General features: G+C 38.6%; 1 protein-coding gene across 8 annotated transcripts in view; it reads right to left on the reverse strand.

Annotated features, from left to right (window-relative positions):
• Positions 1-15,497, reverse strand: part of unc-13 — a 300,331-nt gene that overhangs the window by 196,054 nt on the left and 88,780 nt on the right. For all 8 annotated transcript variants that reach the window (XM_076531755.1, XM_076531753.1, XM_076531752.1 and 5 more), the window contains 2 exons: positions 15,210-15,313; positions 14,923-15,125 (listed from right to left, as the gene is read on the reverse strand). In XM_076531755.1, the coding sequence (XP_076387870.1) occupies positions 14,923-15,125; positions 15,210-15,313 (307 nt within the window). The remainder of the gene's footprint in view (positions 1-14,922; positions 15,126-15,209; positions 15,314-15,497) is intronic.

The raw sequence follows: 15,497 nt of genomic DNA on the forward strand, positions 1-15,497 counted from the left end.
GGAGACGAGTCAATTAACCAGAAATGCAAAGTACACCGTTCGTGTCCAGGAAAGGCACATATTTGGTATTCGTATCTGGTTAACCGAGACTGTGTTCCCGGATTTAACGTCGATTTAGCGAGAAGGACACCGCAGAACAGCCGCGTAAAATGTAAATCGTGTTGTTTCTCGTCTTGACGCTCTACCCCTCATGATTTATCGCTAGCTACTATGGTATTCTATTCACGGAATACTTTATTATAGCATGATCACGATTGACAATTATCAAAACGTCGAATTAACACAGCATGGACACTAGTTTTTAATAAAACGAATTAAAACAGCAGGGTCAAATTAATAAATTTTGAATGTTTGTGAATATGGAAATTTTATTCGGAATTGTGCTCGACGATAAGTAATATGTTACCAAAATTATCGTCGAACGCCGCTCATTTCGTGTTGCAAACTACGGAGTGTAGTAAAGTTACGTGCTCCACTTTTCCGGGCATAAACTTTCATTATTTAAATTGCAAATTATTTCTGAACCGCGGAATTAATGAAATATTGTAATTCAAATATCTCCGATACCGGAAACGGTCAATCTCGATTCTATCCGAATAAATTACTGTCATTGATTATCATGAATAATTAATGTAATTCTAAAATCATCTTGCCTAAGGTAAATTCGGAGAAATTTATATAAAATGTACAGCAGAATTAAATACGTGTTTCAAACTGAAAATAAAATAAAAAAATAAATATAGAAGGATGGACTATCTCGTTAAAATATAGCAGACATTCGATGAAAGACAACAAAATTTTATAATGGAACTAATCTCGTGTAGAACTAACTTCGACTGTTAATTCCAATGCTTAAACACACTATTGTTACTCTCTTGTCCAAGTCAGATTCACTGCACCACGCTCTGGTGCACTACGTAAACAAACTAGTAGATATCTCAATTTTCCCAGTCGAGTGTAAAATTTACACTGTAAATAACGTCGTCGAATACCGTATCTTTATACAAGCAATAATAGTCTTCATGAATTTATTTTAAACTTCTGTTAAAGATATATTATTAATTCTACAAAAATAAATGCGTAAAGATCGTTATTAATAATATCGCACACCGATGTTAATAATAATCTGCATTTATTCTCGTAAAATTGTGTTAGCACTCCGTTATCGATATCTCTACGGATATTGTGTAATGAACGACTTCAAATGTTTTTTCCTCTGAGGGAGGGTAAATACACCCCGTTGATTATACTCATGATCATTTGCACGATATGAAACTAACGATAATTTCGAAGCCTTGAAATTTCCACCCTTGATCGACGATAAAAAAGAACCATCCGTCATAAAATATATCGAGCAACGTTAATAATTTTAGTCTTTAACTCATTTATCGTATTGCGGATTATGATACGAAACACGTTAACGATTTTCAGTAGCATCTTTAAGACGATGAAGATGTCACCTCGTCGTTTAACAAAAAGCGTTTCCTTAAATGAAAAAACTTCCGCCTCATTATCGCTCTAAAAGGTATTTCTCGGTATCGTTCTTAAATGAAAAACGCTTCTCTTTGTAACATCATCCTCAGATAGAATAAGGTTCTTACATCAATGTTCTTAATGCTAACAGTTACTTAAGACACTCCTTAAGCTAAAGTACTCGCACTTAAATTAATTAGCTACACGGTTATATATTATGAACAGGGCGAAGTGAAGCTTTGTTTATCGCATTGAAACGCTCGAATTTAATAAAATTATCACTACTTTGTATTACGCGAAAGGTTTTCGTGACTCCGTTGTTTATAAGTTAAACTTAGTTGAAAGTCTTAAGAGGCGAAAATCGATGTAATCGCGTGACAGACGTTTGCTCGTAGTCGCATTAGTCTGTCCACTTTGTTCATTTGTCATAGTTAGGGACAAAGCATCGTGCAAAAATGAGACTCACCTGCTATCAATGATCTCGCGTGTCGGGGTCGATTCTCGGACTGAATTGAATAAATAAAAGTACTCACCTGAAACAAAGAACAAACAGCAATTAGCACAACTTCACAAATTACGGTTCAAGATTCAGAAATACCATAAACTATTCCGAAGTTACAGAAATATCAACTACAGTTATAGAAATATCGACTACAGTTGCATAAATATCAACTACAGTTGCATATCACAATTGCAGAAATACCAACTGCAATTGCAGATTTTCGAAGAAGAGCGGTGCACAATGCTTGACGCAGATAAAACACGAACGCGAGGTATGCAAACAGCGAGAATTAATGTTGTTCCATATTTAGAAGCTCGATTGAATATGCATTCGCTGTCTTATCGATACCGTTTTAATATTTGCTGAAATGTTACGCCAAACATTTCATTTGTTTCCGATTACAAAAATATTATACGAATCAGCGATAAGCGAATGCACGCGGATTCCGGCTGGCAAATAGATCGTTCTTGAAGGACGTCTAATTTGGAACTCGGCACACATTCAATTAGTTAAACGTCAGAACCATCTGCAAGGTAGCAGCAAACGGTTTAATATCTAAAAGGATTGATACGTTCCGCGATCAAACAATTTTATCGTGGTAATTCTCTCGCTTCGTATTCGTATTCTCCTCGCTTCGTATTTATTCGCGATAAATAATCTGCTTTGTTCAACAAAGGAAAAATAGCGAGGTTCTTAGCAAACGCGCTACAAAATCGTGTACCAAAGTTTCGAGCAATTAGACTGATTTTAAATAAAATCTCTAAAAGAAGTTTACTCGATTACTGATCGAAACGAAGCAAAACCTATTACAATTTTATCGACTCCCGACTGCATTTGGAAACAAAATACGAGTAATTTAACCCGATAAATTGAAGAGGAAACATCTCCATCGAGGAATACAGCGATAAAAACTGATGGACATGTTATTATTTGAAATTAACCGTGTTTAAACACGGCACGACCGAGCACGAGAAAGTCTGGCAGTAAATACGGAACAGACCGTAGAGAGGTTGTTTTAATTATTCCGTCGGTGCTTATGAATAAATATAAGCTCCAACTACGACACCAAAAACGTCTCTGGAAACGTGGCTGGGAGAGCGTCACGTGGACGACAAAATAAAACGAACCCCTGAAGGAAGCATAATTTTAGCCTTTGTGAATGAAGCACCGTTTACTCTAACGAGTCTAACTAGCAGCGAACAACTTCGGAAATGAATTACAAGGAACCCGCTGGTACACGATTTTGATGAAACGCGAGCGTTCATTGGAAGAATGTAACAATTTGTTTCGAGATGTTAAGAAGCGAGGAGCATAAGAGGATAATAAGAGTCGCGGTATAAAAGATGCATGACACGACTGAGGAGTCATCGCGCACTCCGTAATGGCAGTGCGATAAAAAAATGTCAAAGGAGCAGTTCGTCTTCCTTTTTCTGTATACAGGAACAAGATTTCGTCTCGAATTTAATCGTGGATTCCGAGTGGCATCCTTGAACCGGAAACGTCTGAAGCGATAACCTGGATACGATCTCATAGAAGGGTTGCAAGTGGAAATATTGTGAAAGCACGAGAAAGACAGTCGTCTCGTTTGGCTGACAGAACGGATAAAGGAGAAACGTTTCCAGGGACCTGGACCAGAATCAATCGAGTCGATTCAACGGATACGGACATCCTCAAAGCGCCATTCGACTGCCTGTCGTTTAATTTCTTTTGCGCCGGCCAATCTCTTCTGTAAATACGAAATCGTACGAACCCCTTGCAAATTGAAAGGGGATCAGCGACGCTGTGTTTATTCGCAGGATAAAAAGCCACCAAAGGATATACCAGATTTTCCCTCGACAAAACTCGTAGACTTTCGCCAGACGTATCATCGCCCTCCAAGATATCGAATCGACCCACTCGAATGGCTTCCACGAGATAACTTCTCGCTGCCACGAGATTCCCTCGAATAAATGGCAGATCGGTTATTAAAATATATTCTTGGCGTTTTAGGGTCAGATCATTTATTTGCCTGCAATAAAATTGTTCAACTTGGGATCTGTGTTTTTGTAAATTTTTATTGAAGCTCCAAATCACCTGAGTTCTGAATTTTTCATTTTCTAATTTGATAGTTGAACAACTAGTTACTTCAGGAATTTTCTGATTTACAAATTTGAGAATTTAGAAACTTGAACATTTAAGAATGTAGAAACATCATATATATAATGCAGCCACTTTTCAATCCTCCAAGTTTAGAAATTGAAAAATGTACTGAGTTCTGAATTTTTTCATTTTCTAATTTGATAGTTGAACAACTTCTTACTTCAGGAATTTCCTGATTTCCAAATTTGAGAATTTAGAAACTTGAACATTTAAGAATATAGGAACATCATATATATAATGCAGCCACTTTTCAATCCTCCAAGTTTAGAAATTGAAAAATGTACTGAGTTCTGAATTTTTTCATTTTCTAATTTGATAGTTGAACGACTTCTTACTTCAGGAATTTCCTGATTTACAAATTTGAGAATTTAGAAACTTGAACATTTAAGAATATAGGAACATCATATATATAATGCAGCCACTTTTCAATCCTCCAAGTTTAGAAATTGAAACATGTACCCTAATTAAAAATCTGCAAAATACAGGAGTTTGATCCAACCGTCACCGTGAACAGAGATCTGTAGTAACATCGATTGTTTCTTGTTTGTTCCGTTCATTGCAGTAGTTCCTTTAATGACGAAACTTTCGATGGTTCTCGAGAGAACGAAAAATGATACGAGCCGCAGCCCCTTTGCTCGCTCAGAACGCGATACTGTTAAATGCTAAAGCCGGACAGTTGTTCGAGAGATAAGGAAAGTCGTTGCTAGTAATAACAGACAGTAGATATGAAGTTAAGATACCGTGCAAGCTCTAAAGGGAATTCAAAGGAGTATCTTCAATTTCTCGGATAAAAGTTTCGTACATTACTGCGAAACCCCGCTTCCCTTTTCCACTGAGTGCAGTTAAAAATCAACTTTGTACTCGATATTTATTCAATTGGGTTCTATTAAATTCAGATATGTAAAAATTTTACGTATGAAATTTTACGGTGAATGTATTAGGAAATTATGAAAATGGAGGGGGGTTTTATTGTAATAAGGGTGGAAGTAATTTTATATAAATTCTATGTACATAATAGATAGAAGAATAGGTAGAATATTTTAGTGGGTTCTACGATGTAAATTATATGCATTAAAAATATTACAATCACTTCAGAGATATATCACTTTGAATGAACTCCAAGTTCCTATTTTCCAATGAGTCTCTTAATGATTCAAACTCAGCATATAAAAAGCAATGTGTCGAACAATAAAGTCACGTATTACGTTGAGACAATAATACGAGTCAATCGTGAGATTTGAACAAGACCCCAGGAGATTATCAGCGTCTCAAAGAGGTGTGCAAACCAAGACGAGCTGACCGCAGAATCAGCTAATCCAGGATTGATCGTTCCACTGTTCCTTCTAAGCGTTTGCTGATCGACTTCATGCTTCACGTGGGATCCGTGTTATCTCCCGAAGTATCCCTCGGGATCAAGCGATTTTCGCAGGTTTGATTACCTACTCGCGTATCGAGTTAAATACACGCGTTAATCGAGCCTTGTTAAGATGTTCGAGCGCGAAAACGCGCATTAGACGCACTAGCGTTCTTCGTTCCTCGAGAGTGCTGTAATTGCACGATGCTCCATGCTCGAATGGAGGACACTTAGGCGCAAAATTGATTTTGCCCTCCTCCTTATCAGAGTGTTGATACTAAGTTCGTTAATGCGAGAACGTAGGAGCACATCGAGGAAAAAGACGTTCACAAGATCTGACATTTCATTTGGAGTTAATTGTAGTTGACTTTGTCATCGAAAGAATTGCAGTTGAGCTAATAAATTGATTCAGGCTGATTCGTATTTTGGAAGCAAACTCTTCAGAGTTGTTCAAAATTCAGAGCAAACTAATATGAAATTGCAGGTGCAATTACGACCTCATATGATCTCATGTACTTATAGTATGCACGTACATATAGTATGCATATAGTATGCACATCTCATGTATATATAGTATCTCATGTACACATCATGTACACATACTTAATTAAAACAGGTACCTAAGAAAACTGATTGCAGCTGAAACTAATGAAGATGATTTACTAACAATTTGATCAAATTTCAGAATATGATTCAACGACTAAAGTTACAGTTATTGAAACCAGTTCAAATGAACCTCTCCAATAAAAAAAAAAAAATAAAGGAATAAATAAATGAATAAATAATAAATAAAATATTCTCCTCGTCGTCATAATTCCCATTTAAAAGTAAGATAAGAACGTTGCGAAGTGTGGTAAGTTATCGAACTTGGAAGCAGCACAAAGAAATGGGAAGCCGACTCCGGCGACACTCGAATACGAAAAATCGTATCGGTACGTACGCTCGAGATTTGTATCCCCGTTGGAAACCGCAGGAAGTGCACAGGTGGCAAGGACAAAGTTTATCACCCTCCGCCAACGTTCTCGCATGTATTTCCGCAAGGCTCGCATTATATCGGATTCTCCTGGGAAAAGCGAACCGATAGCGACATCGCTATCCTGGCGATCGCGGTTGGCACACGAGCATATTTTTGCGATTCTTCGGGGGAAATCGTTGAATCGAGGATATAAATTACGAACGTGAAACAGTCGGGTGAAAAGGTGATTAATGGACTGCGATCTTTCATTTGTTGCTTTAACTGACTGGACTGTTTAAATGTATCCTCTGAAATTCAATATTTCCGCAAAGTATAAAAAGTTTGTCAGAGAGAATTTATATAATGCACGCAGTAATTCAGATATATTGATTTATTTTGCAAAAATTAATTAACTAAATTAGAATGAGAAATGTTTAAAAATACCAACTCAATAGCTGCAAAACAAGTAGTCTAAAGTTCATAAATCCAGATTATTTAAATGAAAACAAAATAGATATATTTGAAAGGTATAATTCATCGCAGTTGGATAAAAGCGTTCGCGAAAGGGGGGTATGTACATAACCCGATAAAACGCGAGGTTCATCAGCAAAAATAGCTCCGAATCGGTCAAGTTTGACGAACGGCTCTTTGACTTTCAGTTTGATGCCCTTTGGAGATAAAATAACAGAGGAAAAGCTCGTAATATTCCGTACAACGAATTCTCCTACTGCCACGTGCTTTTGCACAAAGGAAGAAACTTTGTTCATTAAAACCACCTTTGTATCATTGCGTACACACATTTTTTTCCGTCCGCTATGTACGTCAATTTCAAAAATTCTCTTTGCCCCGGTCGAGAACGAAATTCGTAACAAAAATTGAAAGCTCGAACAGTGTTTACGAGAGAAATTACAAGAAGCGGCGTCGTAGAGAAGCATGCAAATTCCGGGGCGAAAAGCTTTCAAACGGAGGATCAAGTGGCGACGATTTTCTTCGGGATTCCAGGCATCCTGCTCAAAAACTGAAGAAACCTAGCTCGCGGAGGAGGGATCCTCTTATTCTGTATTCTATGGCCCGCGATGTAACGTTAAAAACACTCGAAAGAGTGGCTTAAACTTTCCATCTGTTCTCTCGTTGTGGTTCCACTTGCCTATGGATAAGTTTCAAGTGGACTTTCATAGGCAGACGGAACCCGGGAATACTGAATCGAAAATTGTTCTACTGTCTTTCAACGATTTTTAAACCCTTTCGATCTAGAATTTACATATGTCATTTGCATACGTCGCCGAGTAGATTTACTCTTTTAAATCAATTTGTAAATTACTTATACACTTGTATTTATACCTGTACCGATAGATCACTTATTATATATAAATTGTTAATCATATTTACATAATAACTTGTATTATAATATTCTATAAACGAATAAGAGAACACTGGAAATTTTATAGAATACAAAGTTTCCTTTCAAAACAGAGTTCGAAGAAATACCTTCAAAATATAATGCAACATCTTCTAACTCTCGACTAAACTTCCAACTTTCTCTTTAAAATGCAACCCTGATAATAGCGTAACATGCACGGCAAAAACAGATTTCCAACAGTTAATTCGTTGATATAACGGTGCAAAATACGAGCCTTTCTCGAGAGATAAGAAGCCTTGCCGAAACAACAGCCACAACGATGAATGCTGTGGAGCGAATGCAGGCCACCTGCCGATAGAACAGCCTACCAAAGGGAAAGGGGCAAATGTACCATGAATATTTCAACCCCCGTAAGTGTCTCTCGCCACGACTGCAGAACCCGTTTCAAGTTTAACGAGACGTTTGAAGGTTTAGCTCCTCTCGCTTCCATTATCCACGCTCGATACCCTTATTCTTTAAATCCGGTGCGTACACTGTCTCTTTCGACGCGTGAAACATTGATCGTATATTACGGAAACTGTGAGTAAGGTAGGAAAGTCATAACAGGATAGGAAATTTAAAATTGGGTATTGAGAAATTAAGATATTGAGGAATTGAGAAATCATTTGCTTTAGAAACTGAACTTTTAAGCTGAAAAACTTTATCGCAGTTAACTTAAAAATTCTACAGATGCACCGTAACGAGAGTCTGCTCGTAATTGATAAAGAAAAAGAAATGGAATGAAACGCGACGTATAATCTGGTAACTGGTTTCCATAAAACGGACGATTTACGACGATAAAAAGAGCGAATCTGCTCGCACGAGATTGCGCAAAAAATTCATATTTTATGCTATACGAAATATGTCACAAAATCAAATTTCAACATTAAAAATGTATTCGCTATGTTTTTTAATGAAATTCGCTTTAGAAACTACAATTTGTCCTAGTTTCTCCATAATCAATAGCTCGTAATTTAAAATAAAATCCTACAGCAGCTTCCAACAATACCACAAGTGCAAAAATGTTAAATTACCAAACTCTTCGATCACTCGTATAACTGAAAAATAATTGTACATTCACACGGAGATATTTTCGCAAGTCGCAAGAGTTATAGCAATTAAAACTTAAATGCGTTTCGTTCCGCGTGTTTACCGAACTTACGAGATCTCGCTTCAGGGTTCGGGGACTGAATACCATCATGCGTCTCTGTTTCTTGATGAGTTTACTGAGCCTCTGCGTTCTTTGAGCGCAAGTTAGGGGCTTGCCCGGGACGTGGAAGTCGTCCTCTTCGAGTTCATCTTCGAGGTCCTCGACGCTCTTTTCGAGAGGCGGACTCTGCCTAGGGGTGACCGTGCTCAACGGCACCGCTTTGGCGATCAAACTTTCGCTCCTCACGCTCCACGTGGACGCGCCATACTTCTTCATGTTCATCAGATCCCCTATGCTGCCTCTGACGTACATATTCCCTAGCTGTAGATTCGTTCTTGACAACGCTGGCGAATGGGGGAGAGACTCGGAACATTTTTCCGTCGATCTCACCACGTCTGGTAAAATAGGTTTGCTTTGAAGCTTGTCTAAATCCGACAGGGACGATCCTCGCCGAATTCTCGGCTGCAACTGTTGATTCTTCTTCGCGATTCTTTCTTTCTCGCGGTTCACGCTTTTGGAGGACAAGGAAGACTTCATCGCGAATAAACCAACCTTCAGAGGGAACAGCAGGGCCCACTCTGTGGACCTCTCGCGAGTCTCCATCTTGTCAAAGTATCAAAACGGTGGATCGACAACTTGTTACGTCCGAAATTGACCAAGTATCAGTAAACGGTTATAAAAAATATAGGGAATGGTCAATAATCTGTGCGGAATTCCACGAAAGTCACAGCCGTGGCCAGACGGAAGGCAGCGATACAGCCGCGTCCGGTCTACAGTTTTAGCCCTTCCGGTGAACCGTTATCGAGCCTCGGAAGCTACAATTTGTAGCGCGCCTTCCGTATACGATAAATTTTGCGAGAAATTTCTTCGTCGGGCAACATTCGGATGATTAAACACCGCACACCAGTTCACTTTCATCAAAGATACAACTAAACAGTTCCATGGTCCACACAGATCACAGGTTAACTACTCGTCTCTTACACGCAAGATAAAAATGATACTTGGCTAGCAGAAAACATCCTGCTCCGAAGAACAACGCGAGCAGACTCTCCGACAGATGCGGGAATTAAGGCAAAGGAGGTGGTCAGCCCCTGACTGACGGACCTCTTGGTGATATTTTCACTTAAGTTAACACGACCCCCCGTGTAGATGTACCCTTTGCGGGAGCTATCGACAACACTTCCGTCTAATAAAAGCCTAATAACGATCGATAACGTGGCTTTCACTGCTTTCTCCTCGGCCTGCCTGCGGATCCCTTCACGCGCTTCGTACTCGAAAATCTGACAATAAAATTCATTTCCGAAGCAGACTCGGATTTTTTCCTCTGTATCGTACTCGACGTCCGGTGAACTAATACGATACTGACGAACGAGTTCGTTCGTAATGACAAGTAGCTACGATGATAACCAAATGGCGGGAGGGAAAACCTTGACGGCGAAGGTGATACCACTAACTCTGCACCGCTGCCCACCCGACATACGGGTTTCCGATTGCGGTTTGGCCTACATCGATATCGTCGCCCTAAGTTTTACGAAGACGCACGCGTTTTTTTAGTTATGGTGAGGTCAGCAATTTTTTTTGCGCTGGAAATATTTTGCAATCTATGTAATGGATGGTCCTTTGGTGAGTGGTCGGTTGCATGGACCACTCGCGTGATGTTATTGCGTTGTGCAAAATGTTATATAGACACACAGACTCGGCCCTCAAATTTTCAGCAGCACTTTTAAAGTCAACAATGTAGCAAATTTCTAAATTCTCAAATGAGCTACCTGTACAATTTCCTGACCTCAAAACTTTTAAAACTCTGATTGTTTAAATTCCCATAATCCAACTTCTTAAATCCTCCAATCTCATAAAAATACAATTCACACATAAATTAACCCTTTTGTTCACAATAGTCAATAAAATATGCTCTAATCTTTACCCTCCATCAAGGCAACGTAAGAGTTTTACGAAAATAAACGAACGTACGTAAGAAATTTATCGAACGATGGAGGTCCATTTTTCTGCGAGAAAGAAAATCGCGAAGATCAGCGATGCGAGTGGCGCAAAAAAGCAGCTGAACAAAAGTGATTCAACTGGAACCCGGAGGTGGAAAGAGCATTTTTATGAGAATAGTGAAACACTGGTGGTAAGGGAATTTATCAGACGTAAGGTAATGCCACGTGATTCGTCGAGTCTGGAAGCGATCAGGGATAAAAACGTTTTTACACGCGAAAGCCGTTGCAGCGGATCGCAGCGAATAAGGAATATAGATATGACGGTAACGGACGCTGACATCTCTGAGCTCTTGCAAATCGCTTCAGTCAAACGGTTACAGCCGGCAAAAAGCCCCGTATCGCCCTGAGCTTTTCGGATAAACGATCCTTGTTACTTGCAGTTGAAAAATATACGGGGGTAGCTGGATATTCGTGAACTAATCTCGAGCATCGTTCGTTGCACTCGAGACTTTCGAAAAACCCCCGAATATTAATATTAGAAGTAGTATGAATAATTTACTCCATTTTTAATGTAATATAAATAATTTACTCGTTTCAAATTGAGAGATAAAATGGAGAGTGAGGTCTATGAATTTTTAATAAAAGTGGCTGTCTTGAAAAGGAATATATTTGTCGTAAGACGTAGATTATTCTTACGGTATTGATCTTTAAATCAGTTTTAGTTATATCCCGAGTAATAATTGTGCTCGATGGTTCTTCCGATATAGGTATGTGGAAATGAGTAATGCTCGGCTGAAGTAGGCGGCGTAATACGTGGAAGTAATTTCACTTCTATGAAGTTACGTGAAATTTCAATTATCGTCTCTGTCAAGCTTTTGATCTACAATTGCTCCCATAGGTGTTACGTACAAATGCATTCAAATGTATTCAATCCATTACAAAGGGGTCTGACTGTGAATTAATCGAATAACGTTACAAGCTGCTATGGTCTTTTTCTAAAGCGACGAGATTGGGATCGAAGTTGACGCGGAAGTACGTAAAGCGCTGCGGAATTTTATGTACGTCCATGAAAGGTTCGTTCAGTTTAATTTACTTCGAGAATGCATACATATTTCAATTAAAATTAGATAAATGAAAGAATCCTTCGTAACATGAACGATGATCTTATTGCATTACCTTATTATTTTATATTATACTGCATTGTAAAAATAATTACAAAATTTATCATTATAAAAATAATATACTATAACATTATAAAAATATCTCGGACACACAATTAAAACTATAAATTACAGAAATCTGCATCCCAACATAATTTGACCACCATGATTTTAATTAATAAACGAATCGTTCATCAAATATCGCCTACACAAAGAGAGAACCACAACGAAGGGGTTAACTGCATTTCACGTTCATCAAACCGTATTCTCAACAGCTGGAACATTTTACGCGTCTAAATTATCGCATACCAGCTATCCAAAACGAAATTACACCGGTCTCGATTGTACAATTAAATCTTTGATTAAACGCAGTTCCGACGAACGCGAGTACAAGCGCAACATTGACGCAAATGTTTTGCATCTTCGTGATCGATTCGGAGGAAATGCAAATTGTATATTCGCAGCCAGTTCAACTGCATCAATTCAAACCTGGCTGATTCCGGTGCAATTTTCAGAGCTGGACTTACGAGAGCAAACAATCCTGTCGCAATCGGACAACTTCGCCCTCTCTGTGTTGGCTATGCGAATTTACATTTTCCATTGTGCTAGAATTTCTCTCTCTATGTACAGACTGTTTCAAAATTAATTCATTGAGCTTTGGCAGATCAATTTTTTAGTCATTGCTAAATTCACAAAGTTACGAATTTATAAATTCTCTTTTATTTTATTCCAAAATCGCCAAATTCTGACTCACAAATTTTCGAATTTCCAGCACTCCAAATTTCCACACCCCCCAATTTCTAAGCTCTCCAAATTCAACTTGTTCCACAATCGCCATATTTTCAAATTTCCAGTGTCCCCAATTCCTAAATTCCCAAATCTCCAATTTTCCAAATGCACAAATTTCCGAATTTCCAACATTTCAAATTTCTGCGCCCCCCAATTTCTATATTCTCCAAATTCAGCTTGCCCCAAAATTGCTAAGTTCTGAAATTCTCAATCCCCCAAATTCCTAAGTTCTCCAAATTTTTCATACCCCGAATTTCAAGATCTCCAATTTCCAAATTCCCAATTTCCAAATTCCCAAATTCCCAAATTCCCAAATTCCCAAATTCCCAAATTCCCAAATTCCCAAATTCCCAAATTCCCAAATTCCTAAATTTCCAAATTCCTAAATTTCCAAATTCCCAAATTCCCAAATTCCCAAATTCCCAAATTCCTAAATTCCCAAATTCTCAAATTCCCGAATTCCCGAATTCCCAAATTCCCAAATTCCCAAATTCCCAAATTCCCAAATTCCCAAATTCCCAAATTTCTAAAATTCCAACTTCCAAATCCCCAAACGTATTAACCAAAAAATTTCTCCACCGAAAAGAGTATAACAGTAAAGAACGATTATCCATTTTTGAACGATCCAGTACACGATATCAGAAGTCCGACTCCCAGGAGCGCGCCAGGTGCGTACTTAGGGCGCCACGATCGGGCGACAAGGTTGCGTTAATGGAAGTTTCGTGTCACCGCCTGTTAATCCACGCTCGTGACTCTGACGAGCGACGTATTTTCAAGGTAACAAGACAGCCGGGTAAACGCACACTTTATTTCACCCGGAGTCTCCTTTCGAGGCTTAATTTCAAAATCTTTTTCAAGCTTCTCGCGTGTTCGCGCGAATGGGGAAATAAACATTATTGCACTCGCTATCGTATCCTGTCATTCTATGTATGTGTAAGCGTGTTCGTCTACATAATCTCGTATTTCTTCCCGTTAATGAACATTCATTGTACGTTTACAATAGCCGGCGAAGATAACGCGACGACTATTGTTTCCAACGCGATATCGCGGCATATTGCTCGTAATTTATGTGTTCGCCGTTTCTGCTTTCTGGTATGTGCGTTACATTTGCGTTCCGATGTTCCGTTGCGATCCTGGCGAATTTCAATTTCAATTGCTACTTTTATCGGTTGTTTAACTAATTATTTTATTACGTTTTTTTAATTTGGGATTCTTGGACTTAAAAATTTTTAATTTAGGGATTGTAAGTCCAGGTTTGGAATCTTGGACCTCTAATAGTTTAGAAGTTTGGAACTTTTGGACTTCATGAGTTTGACAAGTTTGAAAGATTGGGAAATTTTTTAATTGTCATACAGTTTCACTTTAAAATTGTCGACACCTCAGAACTTTGAAATATTTCAACTTTACTTTAGAACTCAGGGCTTCAGAATTTTTTTAATCTTTGTCTGAAACAATTTCTGAATCTTAGAACTCTGAGTCTTCGGAATTTCGAAACAAATGTACCCAAAAAATTTTGATAAATGAACCTCCTTCTACAATTTTAAAAAGTTCTACCTACATACAATATATATAATCATAATATCAACTGTTTCAATATATCTCCACCCACATTCATTTCCACTGTAACTATCAATTAGTACAGTAACAAATCCCTGTCACTAATCAATATTTCCTACACTTCCAATCGTTCTCGAACGACCCACACGCAACTATCAAAAATGTTCCATCACAGTCGCAGGTCAACGAACTCGGCACGACCTTATGAAACATTGATGAATGTCGTCGCACGATAGAATACAGAACCCGTAGATGCAATACGTAAAGTGACAAGTACACGTGACAAATCGGTACACAGCGAAGGTAATGATCGACAAGGCCATAGTTGTATCGACGAAGGACTAATAAAATGCGGGTTGGCATTCGTCGGCGCATATTTCGGAAGGTCGCCGGTAAGGTCGTTGACTAACGATGAAACGGAAAGTTATTTTCGTTCCACTTCGACGCGGTGATTTCTATTCCTACAATCGCTCAACGTGGGTTATTTTAACGGGTATTACTCACCCGTAGCTGCATGACAATTTGGTTGTACGCCCAATGCCATCGTTGTCTCGCTGTCATTTCCGGTCGTTCCTTCAGCTGCGTAGGCACAGGTGCTGCACCGACCATCTCGAGAAGCTCCTCGTCAGGTGGTGGTTCCGGTGGACTCCTTGGTGGAGTGTCCATTTGAACACTTTCTTCTAAGGACGCTTGTTTCGTTATACTCCCTGTAAATGTACGATTAAAATTATTATTAATTATTATTAATAATTTAAAGTTATTATTGAAGGGAGATTGAAAAGTACACTTACCACGTGGACTCTCGGTGTGAGACATAGGCGGTGTCGTTTTGTACGTGTCCACCAACGAGCCCTCTCGAGAGCTACGAAGCATCGCTTCATCGCCTCGTTCGTACCTTCAAAGACAAATAATTCGAATTAATTATCAGATACATGGATCAACTTGTTACTTAATAATTGTAACTAATTTGCAAGTTAACAAGGATGTCATTTTTATCGGACTCAAAGTAACATTATTTCAATGGGACTATAAAGGTCTAAGAATATAAAAGTTTGTAGACATAGGACTCTAGAGATACA

This window comes from Megachile rotundata, chromosome 5 (genome assembly GCF_050947335.1).
Source record: "Megachile rotundata isolate GNS110a chromosome 5, iyMegRotu1, whole genome shotgun sequence".
In the NCBI taxonomy this organism is placed as follows: domain Eukaryota; kingdom Metazoa; phylum Arthropoda; class Insecta; order Hymenoptera; family Megachilidae; genus Megachile; species Megachile rotundata.